This window comes from Pongo abelii, chromosome 18, assembly GCF_028885655.2.
Source record: "Pongo abelii isolate AG06213 chromosome 18, NHGRI_mPonAbe1-v2.0_pri, whole genome shotgun sequence".
Taxonomy (NCBI): Eukaryota; Metazoa; Chordata; class Mammalia; order Primates; family Hominidae; genus Pongo; species Pongo abelii.
The window spans coordinates 4,041,434-4,057,854 of NC_072003.2; the positions used below are offsets into that span (position 1 = coordinate 4,041,434).

The 16,421-nt window shown below is 44.4% G+C and overlaps 1 protein-coding gene across 4 annotated transcripts in view; it reads right to left on the minus strand.

The window, feature by feature from the left end:
* CREBBP (CREB binding protein) overlaps positions 1–16,421 on the minus strand; it is a 154,868-nt gene that overhangs the window by 121,166 nt on the left and 17,281 nt on the right. For all 4 annotated transcript variants that reach the window (XM_002826060.5, XM_054533356.2, XM_054533355.2 and 1 more), the window contains exon 2: positions 3,636–4,348. In XM_002826060.5, the coding sequence (XP_002826106.3) occupies positions 3,636–4,348 (713 nt within the window). The remainder of the gene's footprint in view (positions 1–3,635; positions 4,349–16,421) is intronic.

Sequence of the window (16,421 nt, forward strand, 5' to 3'; positions counted from 1 at the left end):
AATGACTGACATCTACGCGGAGCATGGAAGAATTTCCAACTTGTATTGTTAAGTGGTGGGTGGGGAGGGGAACATCTACACTCACAAGAAAATGTTGTGTAATGCTACTCTTTATGTCTGGGGAGATAGCACACACATACCCACACCCCTCTCTCTACGCCTTTATACGCATACACCATCTCTGGCAGGACAGAAAATAAATAATAGTTGCCTTTGGTGAGAATTTGGGAGAACCAAAATTCAAGAATTAAGAATTAACTCTCTGGTTCTTACTCTTAAGAGTATTTTTATGGTTGCTTGTCGTTAAATCATGTGCATGTTTACTTTCTAAAAACAAACTTTAAAGAAGTCTGTGACCCATTAATTTTCCTTTTCAGAATCTAATCCATGACACATGTGGACAGGCATTTTTGTACTAGTAAAAAGTCAGAAACAATCCAAATGTTCATCCTCAGAGAATTAGATCAATAAATTATGATGTATCATATAATGGAATACTTTGCTATCAGTAAGAAAAAAAGTCTCTGTGCAGTGTCACAGAAAGCCATCTAAGGTACACTGCCAAGTAAAACAGCAAGGTGCTTATGTAGTCTGGTTTCATTATGTATTTTAAATCTTTATCTGTAAGGAGGATGCTGCTTTTTTCCTACTATTTTAATTATTTCATAGGATGTACTTCCTGTGTAACAGTTCTTAAAACAGAATTATCTTTAAAAAAGTGCCTTTTCCCTGTGCATTTTAAAATCTAGTTGGCTCTGTTATCGTAAGGTTCTAGAGAGGGAATGGTTTAAAATGGACTTGTCTCTTGCTCTTACTTTCTGCCCACCACTACTTGGTCTTTCATTCCACCCAAAAGCAATGACACATCTTTAAAAAATGCACTCTATCCACCTCTAGTGGGCTGCTTTGAGATACCTATAGGAAACAAGAGACAACTGTCCCCAGCACGCTAACGAGGCTCACTTTCCAAACAGTGACATCCATGAGTTGCTGTTTGAAAGAAAGACCACTCTGTATAAAGCAACCCCAGGATGGAATGAAAAGCCTGGGTGGACAGAGGAGCATGAAGTGTTACAGGTGTAATCAGCAAAGTCCAACTTCTGGAAGACACTCTCCAGGATAAATAGCAGACAACAACCAAAACATGTTTCTTCAATAAATAAATTGTAAGGATCCCACAGATCAACAGAGAACAGATTCTTAAGAGGCATATCAACTAACTGAAATGTAGATTTTGAGTAAAAATCTATAAAAACTAATTATAGGCCGAGCGTGGTGGCTCACGCTTGTAATCCCAGCACTTTGGGAGGCAGAGGCAGGTGGCTCGCTTGAGGTCAGGAGTTCGAGACCAGCTTGGCCAACATGGTGAAACCCCGTCTCTACTAAAAATATAAAGTCAGCCGGGCGCGGTGGCAGGCGCCTGTAATCCCAGCTACTCGGGAGGCTGAGGCAGGACAATCACTTGAACCCAGGAGGTGGAGGTTGCAGTGAGCCCAGATGGCGCCACTGCACTCCAGAGACTGGGGCAACAGTAAAACTCCATCTCAAAAAAAAAAAAATTACAACATATGAGACCACTGGAAACGTGACTATTCTGTGGATACTGGCTGACATGACGTTACTGTTAAATTTGTTAACGTGATAACGGCTTTGCGTTTAGGTGTACAAAGTCTAACTTCTACATACATGTTATCAAAAGCTCTTGAAGTGCAGTCCAGGGTGCCAGACCTTTCAGGGGGACCATGATGTCAAAACTATTTCCATAAAATACTAAGACATGATTTGCCTTTTCCCTCTGATTCTCTCACAAGAACACAGTAGATCTAGTTTTCTAGTTACTTTGTGATGTGTGATGTGATGTGCGATCCGTCCACTGCACTGGACGGATAATGAAATGTGTTTCAAAATTCTGTTTTACTATTTAACATAGTAAATATTGAGAGGTATACTGCACATACTAAAGAAATCTCTTTGGGGTCCTCAGTAATTGTTAAGATTATTCAGGAGTCTTGAGATTAAAAAAAATTTGGGAATCATTGCTTTATACTACTATGTCGACTTCATATGATTTAAACTCTCCAGAATAGACAGAGTTTTAAAAATGGGTAGTAAGGAGTAGAGTGATGAATGAATTGGGAAAAGGAACAAGGATCAATCTCTCCAGGAACCATAAACCCATGAGAAATTCCTTCTCAATCGACACACTCATACAGACTCTTCTTCAAATGCCAGGTACAAGTAAAATTTAAGTTCACGTTCCCCTCTATTAACATTTCAAAAGAGACAAATGCAATTTAAACACTGAGCATTACTTCATCTTCATTTCTTAAGTTAAAAAAAAAATCCTCTCGTTTCCGACAGTCACAGGGTTTTCGATCCGTCACCCAACGCTCTCATCAACCTTGTGGGGAAACTGTGTTCCACTCTTATTCTCCCTCACCCCTACTTGGGACTAAACAAATCCAAAGAACAGCCCAAACTGATTTTCTGTTCTGGGATGTGCTGAATTCTACTGCCTGAAGACGTGCCTGGTGGCTGACGCTGAGAAGCCTCTGGCCGCAGAGCGTCCCCAGTGTTTGTCACTTCAGTGGGAATAGGCTGCGCTTCCTTCTCTGCGCTCCTCCCTGTCAGCCCTGGGCTTTTCCAGCTGTCTCATATCTATCCAGGCATTTGCCTTCCCCCTTCTCCAAGTTCAGTTCCTACTCTAGAAGGCAGCTGCAAGGCTGGTGGCTGCAAATCCCAGTCCAGTCCTTTCCCTAGCAGAGCTCTTGGCTGTGTGTGTGTGTGTGTGTGTTGGGGGGATGTGTGTGTGTGTGTGTGTGTGTGTTGGGGGGATGTGGGTGACCTTGGAACCACCTGGAAGCTGCTGCTTTTTTTTTTTTTTTTTTTTTTTTTAAGAGAGGGTTTCGCCACATTGCCCAGGCTGGTCTCAAACTCCTAGAGTTGAGCTATCCACCCACCTCGGCCTCCCAAAGTGCTGGGATCACAGGCGTGAGTCACTGTGTCCAGTACCCATCTGGAGGCTTCTTAAAGCCCAGGCCCCACCCAGAGCTTCTGAGTCAATAAAGAAGTCTGCATTTCTAACAAGCTTCTAGGGGATGCTGCTGCTGCTGCTGGTCCAGGGGACCCCACCTGAAGAACCACTGCACTGGTGTTTCCTCTGGGACCCGAATGCCTGTGCTTCTCCCCGGCTCTGCCACTTCTCCCTTGTTAACATGGCAGAGAGTGAGTTGACAACCCTGGAACACAGCTTTCTCATTCAGTGAAATGGATACTGTACCAACACATACTTCACTGGGTGGCCATAGAGGAGCACACAGACCAGTGATCACCTCCTCAGTGGGCAGTACACAGGCAGGAAGCAACCTTTACCAGGTTCATGGACACATTAGGCCCTGTATTTTCCAACTGCCTGACCTGCAAGCTGTCCTACTTCTTTAAGAATTCTCATTTTAAAGACAGAAATGGGGCAGAGATCTTTATCCTAGAAAGAAATCTCTCTTCCAAGCATGAGTGGCACGTGGAGAGCCCAAAAGGAAAAACAGGAGTGGGCCACGTGGTCCCATTTTACGCATTACTCGGAGGGAAAGCCCGCGGTTAGGTAGGAAGTATTGAAAGTGCTTCAGTTCACTTACCTTAGCCATGCCTCCTGCCTGTGCGGTGTTCAGTCCCGCGTGACCAGTCATTTGCGGGGAAACCTGCGTTAGGGTCTCAGCCAGCACACTGCTTGTGGCGCCCTGCATGGCTGGAGTAGGGTACGGCATTCCAGCTCCCCTTCCTCTGCCAGCAGCCCCAAGAGATCCATTCATGACTTGCGCCTGCCCTTGTGAAGCCTGATTAATTAAGCTATGGCCAGAGTTACTATTGAGGAGGCCTGGGTGGGTCTGGTTAAAGTTAGCATTCATGCAGATACCAGGTCCAGTCTGTGACGTGGCAGGGCTGCTAGTCGCCAGCCCCACTTGCTTTTGTGCTTGCGGATTCAGTGCTTGGGAGGCAGGGGGGGTGGGCCCAGAGGTGCTGGCTGTCTGTTTGGGCAGGCTGGGGGCTGAAGAATCTCCCTGGCTCAGAGGGCTCTTGCCCATGGCACTGAGGCTGGCCATGTTCGCACTGTTCGGCTGCCCTTGAGCCTGGCCACCCAGGCCCTGCTGCACGGGGCTGCTGGCGCTCACATTTCCTATTCCTGGGTTGATACTAGAGCCGCTGCCTCCTCGTAGAAGCTCCGACAGTTGTTTATGTTTGGAAGCAGCATCTGGAACAAGGTTCCCACTGTTTAAAAGGCCTAATTCTCCTCCATTGGGTATCAGCTCATCAGGAAGATCATTTTCCAAGTCAAACAATGATCCAAAATCTAGAAATTAAACAGAAATGGAAATGAGAAACTAAGCAACCTTTACAGCTCTCCAACTGCCATGTTTCTATGATCTTAACCTAGTGGGGCATTCAGCACGAACATTAGCATGTCTTAAGAGTCATGTCATTAGCTGGGTGTGGTAGCGAATTCCTGTAATCCCAGCTACTCGGGAGGCTAAGGCAGGAGAATAGCTTGAACCCGGGAGGCGGAGGTTGCAGTGAGCCAAGATTGCGCTATTGCACTCCAGCCTGGGCAACAAGAGTGAAACACCGTCTCAAAAAAAAAAAAAAAAAAAAAAGGTAATGTCAAAATGATTTACAAGTTTGTTTGGGAAAATAAAAAAAGAAAAAATATCCTTCAAATTCTGAAGACAGAAAAGTTAAAGAGATGAGAAGGACAGCCCTACTATATTTATCATATTCTAAAACAATAATTAAATAGTGTGGTGCTGAGGGCAAACTCAGATATACAAATTAAAAGAAAACAATGGGAAGACCCCAAACTCACTGAATTATAATTTTAAAATGCTTTTAAGAACATATGTGTGGCCGGGCGTGGTGGCTCACGCCTGTAATCCCAGCACTTTGGGAGGCTGAGGCAGGCGGATCACAAGGTCAGGAGAGCGAGACCATCCTAGCCAACACGGTGAAACTGCGTCTCTAGTAAAAATACAAAAAATTACCCGGGCATGGTGGCGGGCGCCTGTAATCCCAGCTACTCGGGAGGCTTAGGCAGGAGAATGGTGTGAACCTGGGAGGCGGAGCTTGCAGTGAGCTGAGATCATGCCACTGCACTCCAGCCTGGGCAACAGAGCGAGACTCCATCTCCAAAAAAAAAAAAAAAAATGTATGTGTGTAAAAAACTAACTGGGCATTGACTTAGATGAACCGCAATTTGGGGACAGTAAAGCCAATCTTAATTACTTTTTTTTTTTTTGAGACAGTCTCTCTCTCTGTCGCCCAGGCTGGAAGGAGTGCAGTGGCGTGATCTCGGCTCAGTGCAAGCTCCGCCTCCCAGGTTCACGCCACTCTCCTGCCTCAGCCTCCCGAGTAGCTGGGATTATAGGCGCCCACCACCATGCCCGGCTAATTTTTTGTATTTTTAGTAGAGACGGGGTTTCACCGTGTTAGCCAGGATGGTCTCGATCTCCTGACCTCATGATCCACCCGCCTCAGCCTCCCAAAGTGCTGGGATTACAGGTGTGAGCCACTGCAACCGGCCAATTACATTATTTAAAAGTTAAAATACAAGAAATAAACTAGCTTTAACGCAAAATGAAATCAGTGATTTCTTAAAAGTGTTGAAGCTGCAGGAAATGATAATAAAGACATACACAGAAACTACAAAGAGTTGAAAATAAGAGCCTAAAAGTATTTGTAGTATATGAAAGGGGTAAATGTCAATCATACAGGAAGATGACAAGCACAGTGAGTCCCGACTATAAATGGACAAAGGACATAAGCAGGTCTTCACCCCAAAGGGAGATAAAACACTAAACAAAATAATCCGTCCTTCCTGATAAGGAAACAAATAGGAACTAAAACAACCCCTTTTTTCTGGTCCCTTTCAAAGTAACTTTTCTCTGAAGCGTGGTCTACACACGTCATCTCTACCCTCTCATTTCCCATGCACTCTAACACACAACGGCCAGGCTATTCATGTATGTGCAAAGGAAGAGGTATGTAGAAATATGTTCGTCTTAGTATTATCTGTAGCATCCAAAAAAAAAAAAAAGCACAGAAAATACCCAGAGGCAGTTTTTCCTAGTGGTTACAGACTCTAGACTGGGGCTGCCCACACTGGACTCCAGCTCTGCCTCCAGCTCCCCATTCATTAGTGATGTGACCTTCGTTGGTTACTCAGCCTTTCTTTGCCTCAGTTTCCTCATCTGGAAACTAGGGATAACAATGGCCCCTACACCTCATAATGCTGTTGTGAGGACCAAATGAATAAATAAATGTAAAACACAACTGAGAACAAATAGTGCCCATGGGTGGTAAATGCTAAGTACTGTCTATTATTATTACTGCTATCCTTAACAGGAGGTTTAATAAGCTGCTGCATAATACTTTAAAACATCAGGCCAGGCGCGGTGGCTCACGCCTGTAATCCCAGCACTTTGGGAGGCCGAGGCGGGCGGATCACGAGGTCAGGAGATTGAGACCATCCTGGCTAACACAGTGAAACCCCGTCTCTACTAAAAATATAAAAAATCAGCCAGGTGTGGTAGCGGGCGCCTGTAGTCCCACCTACTCGGGAGGCTGAGGCAGGAGAATGGCGTGAACCCGGGAGGCGGAGCTTGCAGTGAGCCGAGATCACGCCACTGCACTCCAGCCTGGGAAACAGAGTGAGACTCCATCTCAAAACAAACAAACAAACAAACAAACAAACAAAAAACACCATACATCGGCCAGGCACAGTGGCTCATGCCTGTAATCCCAGCACTTTGGGAGGCCGAGGCAGGCAGACGATCTAAGGTCAGGAGTTCAAGACCAGCCTGGCTAACATGGTGAAGCCCTATCTCTACTAAAAACACAAAAATGAGCCGGGTGTGGTGGCAGACGCCTGTAATTGCAGCTACTCAGGAGGCTGAGGCAGGAGAGTCGCTTGAACCTGGGAGGTGGAAGTTGCAGTGAACTGAGATATCGCCTAATGTCTACTCACCCAATACCCCTGGCCCCATGCTGCTGGCAACACCCACATGATCTGAGGTGGCTGCTGCCTGGGAGGTTCCTCTGAGGAACCTTCCCTGGCCACAGGAGGGAAAGTGACCAGATAAGCCCACCACCATGATCATGTTCCCCTTTGCAGGTGACACAATCTCAGCTAAGGGAATCTGAAGGTACACTGAACCAGGACCATTGTGGAAAAGGTGTTCCTTCCTCACAGTAAGGGATGCTCAGAAAGAAATCTCCCTCCTCTTCTTCACCAGATCTCGTCATGGGCAGGTGACAACCACCCTATAGCCAGGAAAGCAGACACCACTTGCACGCTAAAGATGGCTGTAGCCAAAAACACAAACACCTGGGGTGGGGAGATCAGCTCTGAACTGCTGAGTGATGCAACCCTAGAACTTCCCCACCTTCAAACTTCATGTTATGTGAGAAAATACACTTACTATCACTTAAGCCATTTTAGCTGGAGTTTAACCTCACCCTAACCCTAACAGACCCATCATGTCTATGGAAGAAGTTCAAACACCTTCTCATGGCACATGAGGCTATCTTCTCGGCCTTCCTTTACAAGACAACACCAGATGCCCCCTACTTTCCAGCCACAACACTGAGAGCTGGCACAGGCATTGGGAATCTTTCTTCTTGAATCTCTTGTTCTAAAACTCACCTCAGTTCCCACTCAGATTAAACATAGCAACTATGAAGACTTTCTTTGGGCTGCCCCTGCAGAACAGACCAGTCCCTCTTGTCAGTCTAGAAAACCATGTCTAACACACACTTGTTATCTTCCTACCTGTCTATAAGGAATGAGGTGTGATTTAGGAGTGTGTACATGCATGCAACAGTTTTTGCAGAAAAACTGAGACTGAGAGTAAGTTGCAGACAAAATAACACTGTTTTCCTAAGTACTTCAGTACGTATCTCCTAAGAACATCCTCTTACATAATCACAGTATGCATGTGCAATTCAGGAAATGTAACACTGATACAATACTGAATATATTGCCCTTACTCAAATTTTGCTGGTTGTCCCAATAATGATCTTTATCACACATCTGTCTCTTCAAAATGACATGCCCTGTAGCCATGAGATTACAAGATCCGAGATCTAACTCAGGATCATGGTGCATTTAATTGTCATGTCTTTGTCACCTTGTTTAATCGAAAAAGGATCAAAGGTTCCCTGGCCTTTGTCTTTCATAACTGACATTTTATTCTTATTTATTTATTTATTTATGAGACAGAGTCTTGCTCTGTTGCCCAGGCTAGATGGAGTGCAGTGGCACGATCTAGGCTCCCTGCAACCTTTGCCTCCCGGGTTCAAGCAATTCTCCAACCTCAGCCACAATAGCTGGGATTACAGGCGTAGGCCACCGCACCCGGTTAACGTTTGTATTTTTAGTAGAGACAGGGTTTCGCCATGTTGGCCAGGCTGGTTTCGAACTCCTGACCTCAGGTGATCCGCCCGCCTAAGCCTCCCAAAGTGCTAGGATTACAGGCGTGAGCCATTGCACCCGGTCATAACTGACATTTTTGAAGAATAGAGGCCAGTTGTTATTGTAGAAGGTCCTTCAATTTGGGGTACCTCCTCATGGTTACAGGACATGTCATTTTGAAGAGACAGGAATCTGATCCCAGATACAGCAGACAGTTCCATGAGGGCACAGGGCCTGCACCTGGTGAAATAAGTCTCAACATGCTTCTGAGAGTTCCAGTCCACAGTTTTCACGCTATTATGCTATCCTAAATTTGGAGATTCACTGAGGTGTCCAGATACAAAGACTGTACAATATTTATTAAATATTTATTAAAAAGTCCTCTCTATCATAACTACTGTTTTGTTTGTTGCCCTCCAGGCTTTGTCCACCTGCACACACACATTTACTCAGTACTCCTTAATAAATATTTTTGTCCAACCCAAATGATAAACGTTTGAGGTGGTGGGTATCCTAATTACTATGATGTGCTCATTATGCATTGCATGTTACAAAATATTCTGTACCCCCTTAATATATACAATTATTACATGTCAACTACAAATAAAAGGAAAAAAGAAAATATGTACCCCCCCAAATAACAACTTTTTATTTTTTAAGTTTTAGAGATAGGGTCTTGCTCTGTTACCTCTGTGCAATGGCACAATCACAGCTCACTGTGTCCTCGAACTCCTGGACTCAACCAGTTCTCCCGCTTCAGCCCCCTATAGCTAGGACCACAGGTGTGCCCCACCACAAACAGCTCACTTTTTATTTTATTTTTAATTAATGAATTAATTAAATAATTATTTTGACAAGGTCTTGCTCTGTCACCCAGGCTGGAGTGCAGTGAAGACGTAGGCTCAATGCAGCTTCCGCCTTGCACCAAAACACCCACCTAATTTTTGTACTGTTTTGTAGAGACAGGGTTTCACCATGTTTCCCAGGCTTGCCGGCTAATTAAAAAAAAATTTCTTTGTAGAGATGGGGTCTTGCTATGTTGCCCAGGCTGGTCTCAAACTCCTGGCCTCAAGAAATACTCCCACTTCAGTCTCCCAAAGCACTGGGATTACAGGCATGAGCCACTGCAGCCCAAAATAACTACTTTTAAAAATGCAGTGTTCCTTAACTGATGAGCATGAAAATGAAACTTCATCTAAACCAGGAAGTGGAGCCATTACATTAGAGATCAGCTCTCCTTCCTTTCTGTCCAGGGCGAGGATGAAGAGACCGTGTCAAGCACTGTAACCCAGAAGCAAACAAGTGCCAAATATTTTATATTTAAGTTTGGAAAAATCTGCAAAAGGCAACCTAACTGGCTATTTCGAACATCCCTAGGCACTCTTCCTAAGAGAGGGAGGCCAGGCCACAGAAGAGCAGACAAACTCAGAGAGTAGTTAGTGAAACCCAGCAGGGCTGGCCTCAGTGTAGGCCAATGGGAACAGAACACCTGGAAGCTGAGCACAGGAGTTGAAATCCTGCATCCTTAGGCAAACTGCTTCATCTCTGCATCTCCATACCCTCACCTGTAAAACAAGGGTACCAACACCCCAGAGTTAAAAAATTCACCCATCATCCTGGCACTCTCAGAGCTATCAGTTTTCATTTGTGGTTTATTCTAGTTCTTATCAAATTCACAGGCAAGTTTCAAAGTTGTAAGCGGGGCTTCTGTCCTGGGCTAGTGTTTTTGTTTTTCACTGGTCTGCTACACTCTGACCACCGTGACCACTTTTTCATCCTATTTCAGTCCAAATACATATACCAGCTGTTTGGGTGAAGGGAGAGTTAGACTAATTCTTCTTCTGTAATTCACCATATGAATATGTGTAAAGCCAAATATACGGGTGTGGCTTTTTAAAAGACAAGACAGGGCGCACACGTAGTCGTACCATCACCCTTCTGTTTACCACTGTCACATTTCCATATTCCCTAGGTGAAAAAAACTGACAAAGGGGAGTGAAGGAGGCAGGCCAGGATATTGCAACACAACACAGCTTTGCTTTCTACACACCAAAGTGTCCCAACACATGGGTTGAGCAAGAGCAATCTGTATCATCGGAAGTTCCTAAGGTTCACGATTGACAGCGATCCAGTCCCAGGTAAGCCCTCTTCTCTCTGACCGTCACCAGGGGGCCCGGGAGAATGCAAAGAAAAGGAGACTGTGGGCACCCTGCACCCAAGGCGTTTGCACCTCAAGGAGACTTCCCCAGCCGATGTCAAATAGCAAACACTGCCTGTCATCCTTCCATAGCTAGGGACAGGAATTTTCTCTTTTGGAGCTTCCTGGCTGCCAACCAGGAGGCTACCCCTTTCATTAAGCTGATGTGAGAGAAAAGAGAGGCTACACACTTCCCCATTTCTATCACACTCATACGAGGCTGGGAAGACCCAGTGAGGAATGAGGAAAATAGTAGGGACTTAGGAAGGAGAAAGTTACGGCCAAACTCAGCCAGCCTCAGGAAAGGCAAGTGTTTACCAAGCAAGGTACAGAGGACATTCACTTCTATACTAGGAAACCCAAGCCGGCAGTCTGCACGCAGAGACTGTTAGGTGGGGATCACTTCTAAACACTGAAAGACAAATGGTACCTACATCTGTTCCAGGATCCATTCTTAATAATGATGATCAGGAATCAGCATTTCACCTTAAGCAAGGAATGAACTACTAGAATCAAACACCAGGTGGGTGGCTAAATCAATCTGTGCAGCCAATAACACTTGAAAACAGTTTTATCTGAAAAAAATTTCAAAGCCATCAGCCAAAGTATCCACAAAACACACCTTTCTTCAGGTTTTCTACAGCCTCCTCTTCCATAACACCTTATTTTCTTTTTTGAATTCCACCTTGGAGCCCCAAATTATTTGTACTGACAGGACTGGTTTATCACACCTTCTCCTGGAAATAAGAACTCTTTTATGCTCCTACAGACACAATGCATTAAAATTATGCTAACAACTTCACGTTATAACGCGCGTGAGGCTGTAAACTCCCTGAAAGAAGGGATCCTGTCTTGCTTATATACTCAGTGCCTAGCATAAAATGCTCTGTATGTACTATAGAGCATTAAACCCACGTGCTGAATGAGTGCACAAATTATAGACGATACACAGTATCAACAAGCTGCTTGTCTAGTCAAAGATATAAAGCAGTTATCTTAATGTTTACTACTACTTTCTGAAAACAGAAACAATAATGAATTCTCTAGAAATATTACACTGGCTCATCTTTCTCTTTAAGACTTTTTCCTATTGCCCTCTTTACCTTTTAGGGGACCACCCAAGTATATTTCACTCTTTGGCTACAAACTCAGCATCAATGAACCCCAACCCTAGAACTGATACACAGATTAAATGGCATAATGTAGAATGAGCAACATTACTGATAAGCATGTAAGACTTCAGATGCTGTTTTGTGATGTGTTCATACTTCTCTGCTTTCCCTCCCACACATATTTTCTCTTCCTCACCCACTCCTAATTTCTCTCTCACATCCCCATTTCCTGTGAAAAAGGTCTCCTTTCTTTAGATTTTTTTTTCATGGTTTCTTTAGATTGTCTTTTGCATTACTTTTGTAATACTGTGACTATGTATCTGGTCTTCCACCCCGTCTCTTGGCATACAACTCCTAAAATCCCTGGAATCTCCAAAACAGAAATTTTTTTTTTTTTTTTTTTGGCTCTGTCGCCTAGGCTGGAGTGCAGTGGCACGATCTTGGCTCACTGCAGCGTCTACTTCCCAGATTCAAACAATTCTCCTGCCTCAGCCTCCCAAGTAGCTGGGATTACAGGCGCATACCACCACACCCGGCTAATTTTTTGTATTTTTAGCAGAGACGGGGTTTCACCATGTTGGCCAGACTGGTCTAGCACTCCCAACTTCAGGTGATCCACCCGCCTTGGCCTCACAAACTGCTGGGATTATAGGTCTGAGCCACCACACCCAGCCAGTAATGTCTTTTCGTATGCTCACGAATTGACTGATGGCTGGCAGCTCCTAGGCTGGAAAGGAGCTGGTCACCAGGAAGACCAAGGCATGACTGACTAGAGGACTGGGACTTTCAGCCCATCCTCAATTTCCAGGGAAGGGAGAGATGCTAAATCTTAAGTTGATCACCAACGGCCAGTGGTTTAATCAATCATGCCTATGTAATGAAGCCTCCATAAAAACCCAAAAGTAGAGGGTTCAGAGAGCTTCCAGATAGCTGAACACATGGAGGTTCCTGAAGAGTGGCACACCTGGACGGGGCAAAAAAGCTACATGGCCCTCTCACATGCCTTGCCCTATCACCTGATATTCAGTGGTATCCTTCATAATATCCTTTATAATAAAAAACCAGTAAACGTTTCCTTGAGCTCTGTCAACCGCTCTAGCAAATTAATTGAACCCAAGGAGGGGCTTGTGGGAACCCCATTTATAGCCAGTCAGAAGCACAGGTAAAACAACTTGGCGCTTGCAAATGGCAGGGGGCGGGGGCAGTCTTGAGGACTGAGCCCTCAACCGTGGGATCTGACACCATCTGCCTGTCAGCTGGAGTCTGCTGCAGCACCGAGTGCCTACTCGGTGTATGTGTGTGGCTGGGGGCATCTCCACAAATCTGGTCCCAGAAGTATTCTGTGTCGACTGTTGACACTGAGTATAGGAATAAATGAGTATAGGAGAAACCTGATTTTTCCCTACATCCTCAGACTTGTACTATAGCCCTGACTACTCAAATGCTTCTATTAAATCTTTCAAAAGGTAAACATTTTTATTCACCTATTTACCTACCCTTGAAAAACTTCCAAAAGGAATTTAAGAGATGGGGTCTCTGTTGCCCAGGCTGGAGCTCAGTGGCCAATCACAAGTGTGATCATGGCTCACTGTAGCCTCAAACTCCTAAACTCCTGGACTCAGGCAGTCCTCCTGCCTCAGCCTCCCAAGTATCCAAGACTGCTGGCATGTGCCACTGTGGCTCCAAAAAGAATTTTTAATTTCTAAGTTAACACTGGACCCAGAAAGAGGTAATGCATATGTTAACTGGCTCAATTTAGCCAATCCACAATGTATAGATATTTCAAAACATCATGTTGTATATGATAAATACATACAATTTTTATTTGTTAATTAAAACAAAATTTGAAGGAAAAAAACTACATACAAAAAACTTGATCCAGCAAGGGCAAAGCATCCTGGAAAAGTTCACTTCTAGAGATGAGGAATCTAGAGAGTGCTGGAAGGATTCACAGTGTTATTATTATTGTTACATGACCCGGAGGCCACACTAGGCTCTCGGTGTGTTTACTGATCTATTACTGATTAGACACTACGGACACAGGAAGTGCAGTCTGGTGTAGTGAGAAGGGTGCTCAACCAAGCCCTGGTTCAGACCACAGCTGTCACCACAGCTACTGCCTCCCTGTGTACCCCTCCTTAGCTCTAAAATGGAAGGACAGCTGGGTGCAGTGGCTCACGCCCGTAATCCCAGCACTTTGGGAGGGAGACGGGTGGGTCACTATGGTCAGGAGTTCGAAACCAGCCTAGCCAACACGGTGAAACCCTGTCTCTACTAAAAATACTGAAAATTACAAAAAATTAGCTGGGCGTGGTAGCAGGTGCCTATAACCCCAGCTACTCGGGAAGCTGAGGCAGGAGAATCACTGGGAGGTGGAGGTTGCAGTGAGCCGAGATCACGTCATTGCACTCCAGCCTGGGCAACAAGGGCAAAACTCTGTCCCAAAAAAATAAATAAATAAAGTTAAATTAAAAAAAGGACAGTAGCACCCGCTTCACAGGATTATTGAAAGAATTAAACCATACAGCATTTAGCACTGAGCCTGGCATGCAGTAAGGACTCAAAAAATATTAGTCATTATTATCACTGTCCCAATCCCATCTCCGAAGGCACCTATGAGGGCTGAACCAGCCAAAGCCTGTAAGAACCTGGCACCCCAGGACTGGTACAGAGCAGGCGCTCAACAGCCACCACTTACCAATGGTAGTGACTTGCTAATCAACTCAACCCTGCTGATCTGTGGCAATTCTAGTAGAATTAAAGGTTACTTTGCTTTGAAAGTTCTTGGGGATTATGCAAATAAATATAATGGAACAACTCTCCATACCAAAAAAAAAAAAAGAAAGAGAAAAGCTGTTTTATTAATATTTATGCCATCGTAAGTAATTTTTATCTAGGCATTTAAACAAGTTCCCAAAAGACATCTAACTTTTTTTTTTTTTTTTACAATGACTATTAGGAAATAATTAAAGCAACCTCCTTCTAAAATCTTCCGTAATTCAGGCTTCTTTTATGCAGACACACCAACCCCTAATTAGAACAGAATAATGAGGTTGTACTTCATTCTGAACAGTGATCTTATCTTGAGTAAGTCTTGCCCCTCCTCAGAATCACTGATCTGCTGAAGAGCCAGAGAGCTTGGGTGGCAGCCCCCTCCCTCCCCTCCCCTGCAGAAGGAAGCAAGTCACTGCTCAGGGGCCCTCACTCGGTGCAGGACCCTTTGGGTTTATTTGAGACTAGAATAGAAGTCGGCCTCCCCAGAGGACTGTACTCTAATTGAGGAAGACAGCCAATAGACACCAAGTCACAAACTTAAATTAACATGTATGTCATATTTTACAGCCAAGTGGAATAAGGTAGTGAACAAAAGTAGGAAAGGCTTCAAATAAGAGGCAAACTCTGAGCAGAGCTTTAGAGGAAAAGGACATTGACAACTCCAAAGAGGCAGGGACAGAAGACAGCAAGGCAGGCAGGCAGAGCTGGCTGCTCTGCCGTGGGGAGCTTCAACGGAAAAACTCCAAGATGGCAGGAGCCCCAGGGTAGGTACAAGTTCCATACGGTGGGAAGGGCCTCACTATGGTAGGCAGGCTTGCTCTGTCGCCCAGGCTGGAGAGCAGTGACAAAATCTCGGGTTATTAAATTTGGGTTTAATAAATCGAACTGTCTTAAAGCCCTCAACACAGCACTTACTTTTATACTAGAGCCTAGAATTTGGGTTTTCTTGTTTTCCTGTCATATGCTGTGTTTTGTATGAATGATATTTAAGTGGACATTAACAATGATCTTCCCCAAGGAGTCGATTCTTCATATACGACATTCTAGTGGGGTTCTTCCTACTGTATCAGATCCACATACCTACCAAAGTGACACCCTTCCCACTGTATAGAATTTGTACCTACCGAGGGGCTCCTGCCATCTTGAAGTTTTTCCCTTGAAGCTCCCCATGGCAGAGCAGCCAGCTTTGCCTGCCTGCCTTGCTGTCTTCCATCCCTGCCTCTTTGGAACTGCCTTTTCTGTGTCCTTTCCCTCTAAAGTTCTGCTCAGAGTTTGCCTCTTATTTGAAAGGTAAATTACAGGATAAATATTCTTCATGTCACAGAAGGGTCCATCCAGGGGGACTCTTTTACATGGAAATCTGCTTACTAAGTACATTTAACATGGAAACATCATGAACTTCAAAGTTTGAAGGAGAAATAAATCAAGCTATGGTATCAGGTTAAACTAACTGAAATAAAAATTACATAGAAACTGTAATGTAAATCAAAAGGGAAATATCTGATTTATCAAAATGCACTTAATACAATATTCAAGAATGCTACCTGGAAAAGGTAAAATCTACTTTGCATAATTGATTATAAAATTTTAGCTTTTTTATTCATTCTCAAATGCACTTCATGGCTGTACTTTGTATCAGGTATCAAAAAACATCCTGCTTCGCTGAATGATTACTATTTACGTTCCATTTAAAGAACCCAAGAAAGACAGGGCCAGGCACAGTAGCTCATGCCTGTAATTCCAGTATTTTAGGAAGCCCAGGCAGGCAGATCACCTGAGGTCAGGAGATCAAGACCAGTCTGGCCAACATGGTGAAACCTCGTCTCTATTAAAAATACAAAAATTAGCCGAGCGTGGTGGTGGGTGCCTGTAATCC